At 42.6% G+C, this 12,981-nt stretch overlaps 1 protein-coding gene across 7 annotated transcripts in view; it reads left to right on the top strand.

Moving 5' to 3' along the window:
• Window positions 1-12,981, top strand: part of LOC139550859 (CMP-N-acetylneuraminate-beta-1,4-galactoside alpha-2,3-sialyltransferase-like) — a 96,871-nt gene that overhangs the window by 72,023 nt on the left and 11,867 nt on the right. For 6 of the 7 annotated variants that reach the window (XM_071362075.1, XM_071362078.1, XM_071362074.1 and 3 more), the window contains one exon: window positions 733-5,592. The exons of the other annotated variant lie outside the window; for it this stretch is intronic. In XM_071362075.1, the coding sequence (XP_071218176.1) occupies window positions 733-822 (90 nt within the window). In that variant the 3' untranslated portion in view covers window positions 823-5,592. Of the gene's footprint in view, window positions 1-732; window positions 5,593-12,981 lie in introns of those variants that run through there. 7 annotated transcript variants of the gene reach the window in all.

The raw sequence follows: 12,981 nt of genomic DNA on the forward strand, positions 1-12,981 counted from the left end.
CACTGTACAGCATGGCTGTACACACCATTTGTATGTGTGTGTTATGTGGATGCAAAGATGTTAAAGCAAGAGGGAGGTTGCTTCCATATCATCTACTTTCTGAACTAGCTCCTCATCCCTGGACTTTCAGCCTGAATCAGATAGCAAGGCCTGAAGAGAGACACCGGTGTTACCGCTCACATGGGTTTCCCGGCCATGCTCCCTGTAGAGCATTGAAACCCTAGCCCTGGTTCCGTGTGAGTGAGATCCGTCAGTGTCCGGGCCGGGCCGACCCAGACAGGCCAGGGGCCCTCGAGCGGCTCGGTCCCACAGCTTGGACACAGGTGGGTTCCCTGGGGCAGCTGTGGGGCCCGGTTCAGCCCGGTCCTCGCACTCTCAGGCCCCAGAGCCCACCACCTGCTCTGGTTACACACTCTGCCGACCGGACTGACGGCCTGGATCACAATGGGGAGGGAAACACGGTGTGGCTCCATACACACACAAACAAACGTCACACTATAATCTATCACACATTTATCAGAAAAACAATGCATGCTTTTACTGAAGTGCCTATGGCAAGGCTCTTAACCAGGTCAAGTGAAATGTTTTGATGCAGAGAGAGATGATGCAAACAGAATAGAATGCAAGGAACGTCCTTCAAGTTTAGGCTGATGAGAACAGGGTCTTTGAACCTGACCTGCATTCATCTGACATGCTTCTTGTTTCTGATTGTGTTCCCTTGCACCTCCGCAGTCCTGGACACACAACATATCCAAGGAGAAGGAGTTCCTCCGCAAGCTGGTGAAGGCCAACATCATCACGGACCTGACTAATGGGATCTGAGTCTGACCATCCAAGAGGTTTGCCTTTTCCCAAAAGAACTACAGAACAGAGGATGCTGGGAATGAACCTGGGTGGTGGGGGGGAGAGGACCCTTAGAACCCAGACCCTGGTGGTCTGCACACTGCCTGAGTTTTTATGTAGAGGAGATTTAAGCGGATGACTCGATGGAAAGGCGCACATATGTGCCTTCTGACCCAGAGGCTCCTGTCTGACACAGCCAGGAGGGACGGGCATGGATCGAACGCCAGTGAGCGGACAATCGGACAACCGCGTTTACCGTTTTGAAACCAGCGAGCATCGAATGAACACATGAGTGGTATGGAAGAGGAGGACGGAAGGTCTGACAGACAGATATAGAGACTGACAGACTGCAGGAGAGAGACAGAGGGACAGATAGTTACAGCAGTGCCAAATGTACCTCGTTACAAAGGGGGGAGGAGAATACCTCTCCCTCTACTGCCTGAATGTATTTACTTTAACAGTGTAAATGTCAAAGATTTTTACTATGCTTTTTAACAAGCTCCAGCGACCTCCACCCCATCCCCAGTTCTCTCAGTACTGTCTTTCCCGGCGAGCCTCCATCCAGGCCTGGTGGGGAGAAACCTTTTTCAAACCTCTATCTCCCCCTTCTCACTTCCATATCGGCAGGCGTTTTTGAGGCCACCGTGCATTTTGAGATTAGCATTTCAGATTTTAACAGGAAGTTTAAGTTGGATTATTTTATTTTGGTTAAATGTATTTATAATTTAAGGCTGATAGAGCACTAACTATCTTTTCCTTCTAACAGTTCGCCTTAACGTGCTTCCTCAATGATTCACTGTGGTGTCATAAATTGTTGAGTGGATGTCCTTCAAATCCTAGTATTTCTAATATGGCTCTTCACAAAATCAGAACAATTATATTTCCGGTCGAAAACGTTCTAAATGCAGATACCACTTTTTTTTCTTTTTTTTTTACAAACACAGGAGCTTGTTGAATTGTGTTGTGAATATCATTATGTGAGCGGTGAGGCAGAGAGCCTAGGCCTAGGTTACCAGCCACGCAGCGAGAGAGTGGAGATGGGAACTCTCTATTATTTGTGTGGTGCTGAGAAACATTCCTAATTTGTCCACATGCAGAGCTTATGTTCCCTTCCGCCATGAAACTATATGTTGCCAAGTTTATTTTCCCTGACTCGTAGCACATTGTGCTACGTGAAAATTGTTAACTTAACCTTTATTTTTATTTCCCCTGTTATGATGGTTGAATATACACCATCGTGGAAACAGTGAAATCCCCGTTTTAGAGGCCACAACCCGGTAGATGGATACACAGTTAAAGGGCAAGCAGGTGTTTGTTTACGATAATTCTGTTTATTATCGGTTCATTATTACATGAATTAACCTTGCACAGGCTATATAAAGTTTAAACCTGTGTGGCTGGTAAAAGTTTGAGTAGCCCATTTTTGCAGCCTTATAGCCTATTCGATTTTGGGAATTGTTTGTTTCAATTCAAAACAATATTGAATGTAAAGGTATTGTTTTATGTCGGCTATAGGCTTTCATTAGTTAAGAAGGCTAATTGGAAGGCTCTTTTTAAAAGCGATTTGAGTTGTCAATGTGCTGCATTGTGAATTATAAGAGAGGCTTATTGTTCTTAATTCATGGTATTCTTTTATCCATATCTTGAATAGACATGCAGACAAATTAATAGAGGGAAGGGGAACACCTATTACCCTCCTACTCTGGAGTCATAAAAACAATTGAAATATATACTTTTTTTGGCGGGTCACGGATCGGCTCTCTGAACAATTCTATGTGGTTGGTTCGGGTTGTGGAGAAAAATCTGTCCTGATGTCAAATATCGGTTGGGGCTCGGAATTGATGTGCCTGACCCTGGCAAGACTCTAGATTGCAGTAAATTATCCACAGGAGTTGTATTATAATATCCTTTTGACTTGCAATATTAAACCCAGACTGGTATTACAATGTGAAAGCTTACTGGTCCCAAGTTTCTCAGCAAAAAACGACATTTTCTTTTGTTAGTTACAGTTCAGTATTTAAGTGTTGCTCCGTGCATAGCAGTGGTTCAGTATTGACCAGATAAGACCACGCTATGGTTGCCTTTTCTGCCTCCCTCGCTGCTTCCCTCAACATCAACAAAACTTAAGAATGTCAATTTTAAGATTTGAATATTTAAAAATGTACCGAATGTAATAATCAGCTTTATATGTTGAATTTTATTCTGACATGATACGTTTTGTTTTGTTTGTACCATTTTTGGGGTGACATTTGAGTTGTTTTTTTGAAAGTCAGTCATTTTCTGAGGCTTTTTTAATTAATATTTAAAAAAATGTTGTGCTTCCTGGACTGGACAGGAATTTAAACAGAATTGACCCCAACCCTGTTTTTCCAGCCTGGTCACTAAGCAGAATATAACTATTAAAACTGGAGACAACAATGACATCATACAGGAAACCTCACCATATCACCCATTGGTAGAGGTCTATATCAGTTATCACCTTGCCCTGAGCAATCAATCACTGGCAAGGTCGTTACACTTCAAATCACAAGTGTTGCTGTTTCTTTTTATATTATATATACAGTGCCTTCAGAAAGTATTCATTCTCCTTGACTTATTCCACATTCTGTTACAGCCTGAATTCAAAATGGATTTTCTCACCCATCTACACACAATACCACATAATGACAAAGTGAGAAAATGTTTTTTTTTTTAAATGTATCACATTTATTTAAAATAAAATACATAAATATCTAATTTACATAAGTATTCACACCCCTGAGTCAATACTTTGTAATCGCCACCAAAGTTGCTTCTACATCTGTCTTTTTGGGTAAGTTTCTAAGAGCTTTGTACATCTGGATAGTACAATATTTGCCCATTATTCTTTTTCAAATTCTTCCATCTCTGTCAACTGTATGGTTGATCATTGCTAGACAACCATTTTAAAGTCTTGCCTTAGATTTTCAAGACGATTTAAGTCAAAACTGTAACTAGGCCACAGAAGCATTCAATGTTGTAAGCAACTCTAGTATAGATTTGGCCTTGTGTTTGAGGGATTGTCCTGTTAAAAGGTGAATTTGTCTCCCAGTGTCTGTTGGAAAGCAGACTGAACCAAGTTTTCCTCTAGAATTTTCCCTTTGCTTATAGCTGTATTCCTCTTATTTTTGTCCCCCAAAAACTCCATAGTCCTTGCCAATGACAAGCATACCCATAACGTGATGCAGCCACCACCATGCTTGAAAATATGAAGTGGTAATTGGATTTGCCCCTAATGTAATGCTTTGTATTTAGGACAAAAAGTAAATTTCTTTGGTACATTTTTTGCAGTATTACTTTATTGCAAACAGGATGCATGTTTTGTAATATTTTTATTCTGTCCAGGCTTCCTTCTATTCACTCTGTCAGTTAGGTTAGTATTGTGGAGTAACTGACTGGGTGTATTGATGCACCATCCAGAGGCTAATTAATAACTTAACCCCATGCTCAAAGGGATATTCAGTGTCTGCTTCTTTCTTCTTCTTTTTTTTAACACACATCTACCAATCAGTGCCCTTTGCGAGGCATTGAAAAACCTCCCTTGAATCTGTGCTTGTAATTCACTACTCGATTGAGGGCCCTTAGAATTATCTGTATGTGTGGGGTACAGAGATGGGGTAGTTACTCCATAATCATGTCAACCACTATTATTGAACATGGAATGAGTCTGTGCAACTTATTATGCGATTTGTTAAGCAAATTTTTATTCCTTAACGTATTTAGGCTTGCCATAACAAAAGGGTTAAATATTTATTGATTCAAGACATTTCGGCTTTTAATTTCGCAATAATTTCTAATATTTTCTACAAACAAAATTCCACGTTGACATTATGGGGTATGGAGTACCACAGTGTGTCAAAATACCAATAAAACCTAGTGGTCAAGCAGGGAAATAGTTCCAATCGTTTCTCCACCATTCATTTTTCCCATAGGGGATTTTGGAAACACTTAAAATAAAGGGGCTGTGTTTAGTGTAGGCTTACCCTGGCGTGACATTTTATTAACCATGTAAATCTCTCTCGGACAAAGTGACTTTTATAAATATATATTTACCTGTATTTATCCCCCAAAATCAAATAATTAGCTGCTAGTGTGTCTATCATAAAGAACTACAAATGCCATGATGATCTGGATTGAGACTGCGAAATCGAGGCAAAGGTAAAAATCTCTGGATTAACCATCTAATGCTAGCTAAGTATAGTAATGAGTAAATAGGCTACATTTTTTTAAATTGACAATAAATTGACACAATACCTGTCAGCAAAAGTGTCAGCTAGAAATGATGCGCAGGAGTTTTGCATGATGTCTACTTTTATGCCTATTAGCATTTTTGAATCTGAGAGTAAGTAGAGCCGGATATATTGATGAAAGTCACCTTGTCCGAGAGATTTACATGGTTATCAAAACGTTATGCCAGGGTAAGCTTACACGAAACAAAGCTCTTATTTTAAGTGTTCCTAAAGTGAATGGTGGAAAAATTATTGGAACATGTTTTGACCGCTAGGTTTTATGGCACCTCCACTGTGGTGCCCTATTGTGTGTAGATCAGGGACACAATCTCAATTGAATCAATTTGAAATTCAGGCTGTAACAACAACATTTGGAAAGAGTAAAGGGTTGTGGATACTTTCTGAAGGCATTGTATAAGCGTCTGTGTGTGTATATATAGACTTTGTCCTATCTGCGACTTGTTAATAAATACGTTGACCATTTGGTCGCTTGGTAAGGTGACTGATGGATGGTGTGTATTTATTTGTTTTGTTTGTTTTTTTGTTAAAACATAAAGGACTGTCAATGGGTGGTCTAGTTTGCAGGCAACTATCTGTGCAGGCCTTAGGTTAGGTTACAAGGCCCTGGTGTTCTTTCCTGTTGTGCAGCCCCCATACTATAGCTGTGTCCATTATTCTTTTATAGAGATTATAGACTCCACAGGAAACATACTGTTAAGTTAAAAAAGCATTGGTCTAAGCCTGGAGCAGGATTTCCTGATTCCCGCTACCTGCAGAGAGACAGGAAATCATTTTTAATGCCCTATCCACTACTTCCTCTTGCACACTTTCTCTCTCTTCTTCACCTGCCAAACCCTTATGAAGATCTAGTTTCATTGTACAGTCGTGGCCAAAAGTTTTGAGAATGACACAAATATACATTTTCACAAAGTGCTGCCTCAGTTTGTATGATGGCAATTTGCATATACTCCAGAATGTTATGAAGAGTGATCAGATGAATTGCAATTAATTGCAAAGTCCCTCTTTGCCATGCAAATGAACTGAATCCCCCAAAAACATTTCCACTGCATTTCAGCCCTGCCACAAAAGGACCAGCTGACATCATGTCAGTGATTCTCTCGTTAACACAGGTGTGAGTGTTGACGAGGACAAGGCTGGAGATCACTCTGTCATGCTGATTGAGTTCGAATAACAATCTGGAAGCTTCAAAAGGAGGTTGGTGCTTGGAATCATTGTTCTTCCATCGTCATCCATGGTTACCTGCAAGGAAACACATGCTGTCATCATTGCTTTGCACAAAAAGGGCTTCACAGGCAAGGATATTGCTGCCAGTAAGATTGCACCTAAATCAACCATTTATCGGATCATCAAGAACTTCAAGGAGAGCGGTTCAATTGTTGTGAAGAAGGCTTTAGCGTGCCCAAGAAAGTCCAGCAAGCGCCAGGACCATCTCCTAAAGTTGATTCAGGTCAATCCTCAAGAGGCGGGTGGACAAACAAAAACACACTAATTCTGACAAACTCAAAGCATTGATTATGCAAGAATGGGCTGCCATCAGTCAGGATGTGGCCCAGAATTTAATTGACAGCATGCCAGGGTCGATTGCAGAGGTCTTGATAAAGAAAGGTCAACACTGCAAATATTGACTCTTTGCATCAACGTCAGGTAATTGTCAATAAAAGCCTTTGACACTTATGAAATGCTTGTAATTATACTTCAGTATTCCATAGTAACATCTGACAAAAATATCTAAAGACACTGAAGCAGCAAACTTTATGGAAATTAATATTTGTGTCATTCTCAAAACGTGTGTAGTGTAGTGTAGTGGCCCGGAGGGACCCATCCAAACCAGGACACAGACTGTTGTAAGGATACTCTTAAGATGCACACGCAAATTATCTGGCACACATACATTGCCTAGTGAAAGTTGACACACCTCTTGCACAGTCTTCACATTTGGCTGCCTTACAATTCAATCTAAAAAGGGATTAAATCCGATCGTACCGATCTACACAACCTACTCCACATTTACAGAGTGAAAAATTGTCTTCATTGTGTGTCTTCACACCCCAGAGTTTACACTTAGTGGAAGCGCCTTACAGCTGTGAATCATTTTGAATAAGATTATACCTTTGCACAACTCTTAGGGCAACATACTGTGCCCTCTGTAATTATTGGGACAGTGAATAATTTTTTTCTTCTTTTGGCACTATACTCAAAGTTTTTGGATTTGAAATCAAACAATGGCTGAAGTTAAAGTGCAGACTGTCAGCTTTAATTTGAGGGTATTTTCATCCATATCGGGTGAACTGTTTAGAATTTACTGCACTTTTTGTACATAGTACCCCCCATTTTAGGGGAGCAAAAGTATTGGGACAAATTCACTTGTGTATTAAAGTAGTAAAATGTCCCACATTCATAGCATGCAATGACTACATCGAGCTTGTGACTACAAATTTGTTGGAAGCCTTTGCTCTGTTTTGGTTGAGTTTTAGATTATTTTGTGCCCCATAGAAATGAATGGTAAATAATGTATTGTGCCTTTTTGGAGTCACGTTTATTGTAAATAAGAATATAATGTTTCTAAACACTTCAACATTAACGTGGATGCTACAATGATTATGGAAAGTCCTGAATGAATTGGGAATAATGAGTGAGAAAGTTAGACACACAAATATCCGTAATCATGGTAGCATCCATTAATGTAGATGTGTTTAGAAACATTCTATTCTTATTTCTTGTAGTCATTGCGTGCTAGGAATATGGGACCAAATACTACACTTTTGACTACTTTAATACACAAGTGAATTTGTCCCGATACTTTTGGTCCCATGAAATGTGGGGGGAACTATGTACAAAAATGTCATTTCTAAACGGTTAAACCAATATGGATGAAAATACCCTCAAATGAAAGCTGACCATCTACACTTTAACCTCATAGTCCTTGTTTGATTTCAAATCCAAACTTTTGTAGTATTGAGCCAAAAGAAGAAAAAAAGTTTTGTCAAAATTGCACAAACTCAGTAAATTTGTTTGGGAATCATTAGTCAGGTTTCCATTCGACAAAAGCAATGTCGCAGAATCATTGCGTCATGTAATGGAAACGGCAGTTATAGGGGACATTTTCAAAAGATAGACAAAAATGTTATTTGTTTGAAGGGTGAATTTTTCTTTTGTAAAACTTCACTGCAAAAAATTATGGTAATTGTTTTTCAAGGCACGTCCTCACGTACAGTGGGGCAAAAAAGTATTTAGTCAGCCACCAATTGTGCAAGGTGTCCCACATAAAAAGATGAGAGAGGCCTGTAATTTTCATCATAGGTACACTTCAACTATGACAAACAAAATGAGAAAAAAAAATCCTGAAAATCACATTGTAGGATTTTTAATGAATTTATTTGCAAATTATGGTGGAAAATAAGTATTTGGTCACCTACAAACAAGCAAGATTTCTGGCTCTCACAGACCTGTAACTTCTTCTTTAAGAGGCTCCTCTGTCCTCCACTCGTTACCTGTATTAATGGCACCTGTTTGAACTTGTTATCAGTATAAAAGACACCTGTCCACAACCTCAAACAGTCACACTCCAAACTCCACTATGGCCAAGACCAAAGAGCTGTCAAAGGACACCAGAAACAAAATTGTAGACCTGCACCAGGCTGGGAAGACTGAATCTGCAATAGGTAAGCAGCTTGGTTTGAAGAAATCACCTGTGGGAGCAATTATTAGGAAATGGAAGACATACAAGACCACTGATAATCTCCCTCGATCTGGGGCTCTACGCAAGATCTCACCCCGTGGGGTCAAAATGATCACAAGAACGGTGAGCAAAAATCCCAGAACCATACGGGGAGACCTAGTGAATGACCTGCAGAGAGCTGGGACCAAAGTAACAAAACCTACCATCAGTAACACACTACGCCGCCAGGGACCCAAATCCTGCAGTGCCAGACGTGTCCCCCTGCTTAAGCCAGTACATGTCCAGGCCTGTCTGAAGTTTGCTAGAGAGCATTTGGATGATCCAGAAGAAGATTGGGAGAATGTCATATGGTCAGATGAAACCAAAATAGAACTTTTTGGTAAAAACTCGTCGTGTTTGGAGGACAAAGAATGCTGAGTTGCATCCAAAGAACACCATACCTACTGTGAAGCATGGGGGTGGAAACATCATGCTTTGGGGCTGTTTTTCTGCAAAGGGACCAGGACGACTGATCCGTGTAAAGGAAAGAATGAATGGGGCCATGTATCGTGAGATTTTGAGTGAAAACCTCCTTCCATCAGCAAGGGCATTGAAGATGAAACGTGGCTGGGTCTTTCAGCATGACAATGATCCCAAACACACCGCCCGGGCAACGAAGGAGTGGCTTTGTAAGAAGCATTTCAAGGTCCTGGAGTGGCCTAGCCAGTCTCCAGATCTCAACCCCATAGAAAATCTTTGGAGGGAGTTGAAAGTCCATGTTGCCCAGCAACAGCCCCAAAACATCACTGCTCTAGAGGAGATCTGCATGGAGGAATGGGCCAAAATATCAGCAACAGTGTGTGAAAACCTTGTGAAGATTTACAGAAAACGTTTTACCTCTGTCATTGCCAACAAACGGTATATAACAAAGTATTGAGATAAACTTTTGTTATTGACCAAATACTTATTTTCCACCATAATTTGCAAATAAATTCATTAAAAATCCTACACTGTGATTTTCTGGATTTTTTTTCTAATTTTGTCTGTCATAGTTGAAGTGTACCTATGATGAAAATTACAGGCCTCTCTCATCTTTTTAAGTGGGAGAACTTGCACAATTGGTGGCTGACTAAATACTTTTTTGCCCCACTGTAACTAAAGTTCCACGCCACATTATTTTTCTAATTCTACTGCCTGCAAAAACATTTTTTTTCAACTGTTAAACTCTTTCTTTGCAAGACAAGGATTGTCCTGACTTTAATGAACTCCTGAATAGCTTTTCTGGTTGGCTGGCAATTTTCACCATCCAATTATTTCAGATCTACAGGATTGCAAGTTTCACCATGGCACCGACTGTGGCAATACATTGGCACATGAGAATTAATAGTGAAAGAGAGCGACCCCGGCTCTACGTATTTTACTGGTTTGTGACTCACTGACACCGCCCCCGGTTAAAGGGGAATAAAGCAGCCCAAGAGTTAAAACACAAGGAAGAGGAACATGGGGATGGAAAGTGGGAGAGGTAGTGGAATGATGGTGGAACTATAGTGGTTCTGGAACAGAGGTAATGAATACACTGCTCATAATACTATAACTGACAGCACAGGTAGTGCAACAAGGCAATTGAGAGCATCCTGTCAGGCTGTTTCATCGTCTGGTAGGGCAACTGCACCGCTAACAACCGCAGGGTCTCCAGAGGGTGGTGCTGTCTGCACAATGCATCACCGGGGGCAAACTACCTGCCCTCCAGGACACCTACAGCATCTGATGTCACAGGAAGACCAAAAAGATCAAGGACAACAACCACCTGAGCCACTGCCTGTTCACCCCCCTATCATCCAGAAGGGGAGGTCCGTACAGGTGCATCAAAGCTGGGATTGAGACAGAAGCTGCACGCACACCATCCCACAAGTCCGGAGATGTGAGTAAGTCCAGATGGTGGATTAGTTCGGACCCCAGGGACAGGAATAGGTAGCGCTCCTGGAACAGGACACTGGGTGGCAGAGTCTGGGTGGTCAGCCCCGGTGAGGTCTGGTGTGTCCCCACAGTCCCGTCGGGGTTCATTCAAGCAGCAGCAGGACCAGGATTGGAGCTGGGTCAGGTAGTGCATGCTGGGTAGGGGCCATCCTGGACACCCCGAACGGGACCCAGGGCAGTGTCAGGTGAAGCGGTACTGTCAGTGTCTGGTGACGGGTGTGGCTGGGTTCCCCCATGGGCCCAGGTCAGCGCTGGACCGGTCATCGGAGGTAGCAGCAGACAGGTCCAGTGCTGCTGGAGGGTCCCCTAGTGCAGGGACAGGCAGAGAGTCAGAGGCAGACACGGCCTCTGTCGCTGGCGACAGCTCGCCAGGTAGCTCTGGCTGGTGATGATCTGGTGGCGGTGAGGAATAGAGTCCAGTCAGCAACATAGGCACACTACCGTCTAGCGATGCTGCTGGAATCGCATAGACCGCCCAAGCCAGGGAGAGGGTTCCCCCAGAATCCCCAGCAGTGGAGGGGTGATCGGTAATTACGTCTGTTGTGGGCTCAGTCTCCGTAGCAGGCAACTCTTGAGGACCAGCGAGGGCTTAGGACATGACGTGTCCCTGCCCGGTCTCAGTCACAGCCATGCCCGACAACGGTGCCGGGGATGGAGAGGCAATATAGTCACACCAGACAGTCACAGTCACACCTGGCAATGGTGCCGGGGATGGAGAGGCAATATAGTCACACCAGACAGTCACAGTCATACCTGGCAACGGTGCCGGGGTCGATAACACATTCTTGCTGCTGTCCTCCATATGACTGGCTGATGTTCTCCACTGCAACCTGTTGGAGAGGGCTCCGCTAACAGGAAGAATCCCGGGATCTGGTCTTCTGTTGCATAATGCGAAGAACGCTGTATATTCTGCTCAATACGGGCAAAACGTGCTTCCTGTGACTTCCCAACGTAGAAGAATAATCCACACGCTGGGTTGTTGGGGATGCGACCCCACCTGGTCCTGAGTAGTATCACACAGGTGGAGGAGACGGGCCATAGGGTTCAGGCTGCACCGTCGGCAGGTGTGGGGCTCCCATAGACTACACAGAGGGGGTATAATACACATGGTCGTAGTTAACTGGATACCCCAGAGCCATACTCCATTGGACTGCAGGTGGCCTGTGTGGAAAATACCCTGTGTGGTCTCTGGGCCGCCATATTGTGGCGGTGTCAGCAAAGTCACAAATCCGTCTCGAAGGAACTTAAAAGAGAGCGACCCGGATCGACGTATTTTACTGGTTTGTGACTGGTTAGAGGGGAATAAAGCATTTCAAGAGTTAACACGAACGGGAACTTGATTTAAACACTCGGAGGACGATGCACATGGGGATGAAAAGTGGGAGAGGTAATAGAATGATAGTGGAATGGTAGTGGTTCTGAAACAGGAGAGACAGAGGTAATGAATACACTGTACACAATACTATAACTGATAGCACAAGTAGAGCAACAAGACTATTAAAGGGAAGGATGAAAATGTATATGCTACCTGCACATATGACAGTTATACACAAAGACGGCATACAACAATAGTAACAACTAACTATTAAGAACAATATATACATGTCACACAACTCACTTTGTGCACGATCACCATCCCACAAGTCCAGAGATATGAGTGAGTCCAGTTGTTGATGGGCAGGGACAGAGATATTGGTCTTTGCCACTGCTTGAGGGTGACTGCAAATATTGTGTGATGTGGAGTCAAGAGGATGGGCAGATGTCCGGGCCCCTAGTAACCTATCAGGGCACAGGTCAGACAGGTCAAAGAGCGTTTGAGAGGCAGGTTTATGGTACCCCCTAGATTCTCAGTCTCCGGTTGTGGGGGATGGGGAGTGGAGTGTGCAGCTAGCTCATTGTTGTGAGGTGCTAATAATAGTCACCGGCAGCCATATAATTAGAATATGGCAAATATTAATCAATTATTGCATTCTATCCATGTTGGATTTCACGGGCTACATGAAACGGGTAGGTGGGAGGGCATTTAGTCTGTCGCCAATTTATTAATGCGCAATTTGCCTAAATGGGTAATGGAACAGTAGCGGTGCGTGGGTAAAATCACTGGGGAAGCTAATCCAAAAAAAAGCCATATTACTACCTACAGTGGGGAGAACAAGTATTTGATACACTGACGATTTTGCAGGTTTTCCTACTTACAAAGCATGTAGAGGTCTGTAATTTTTATCATAGGTACAC

This window comes from Salvelinus alpinus, chromosome 23, assembly GCF_045679555.1.
Source record: "Salvelinus alpinus chromosome 23, SLU_Salpinus.1, whole genome shotgun sequence".
Lineage (NCBI taxonomy): Eukaryota > Metazoa > Chordata > Actinopteri > Salmoniformes > Salmonidae > Salvelinus > Salvelinus alpinus.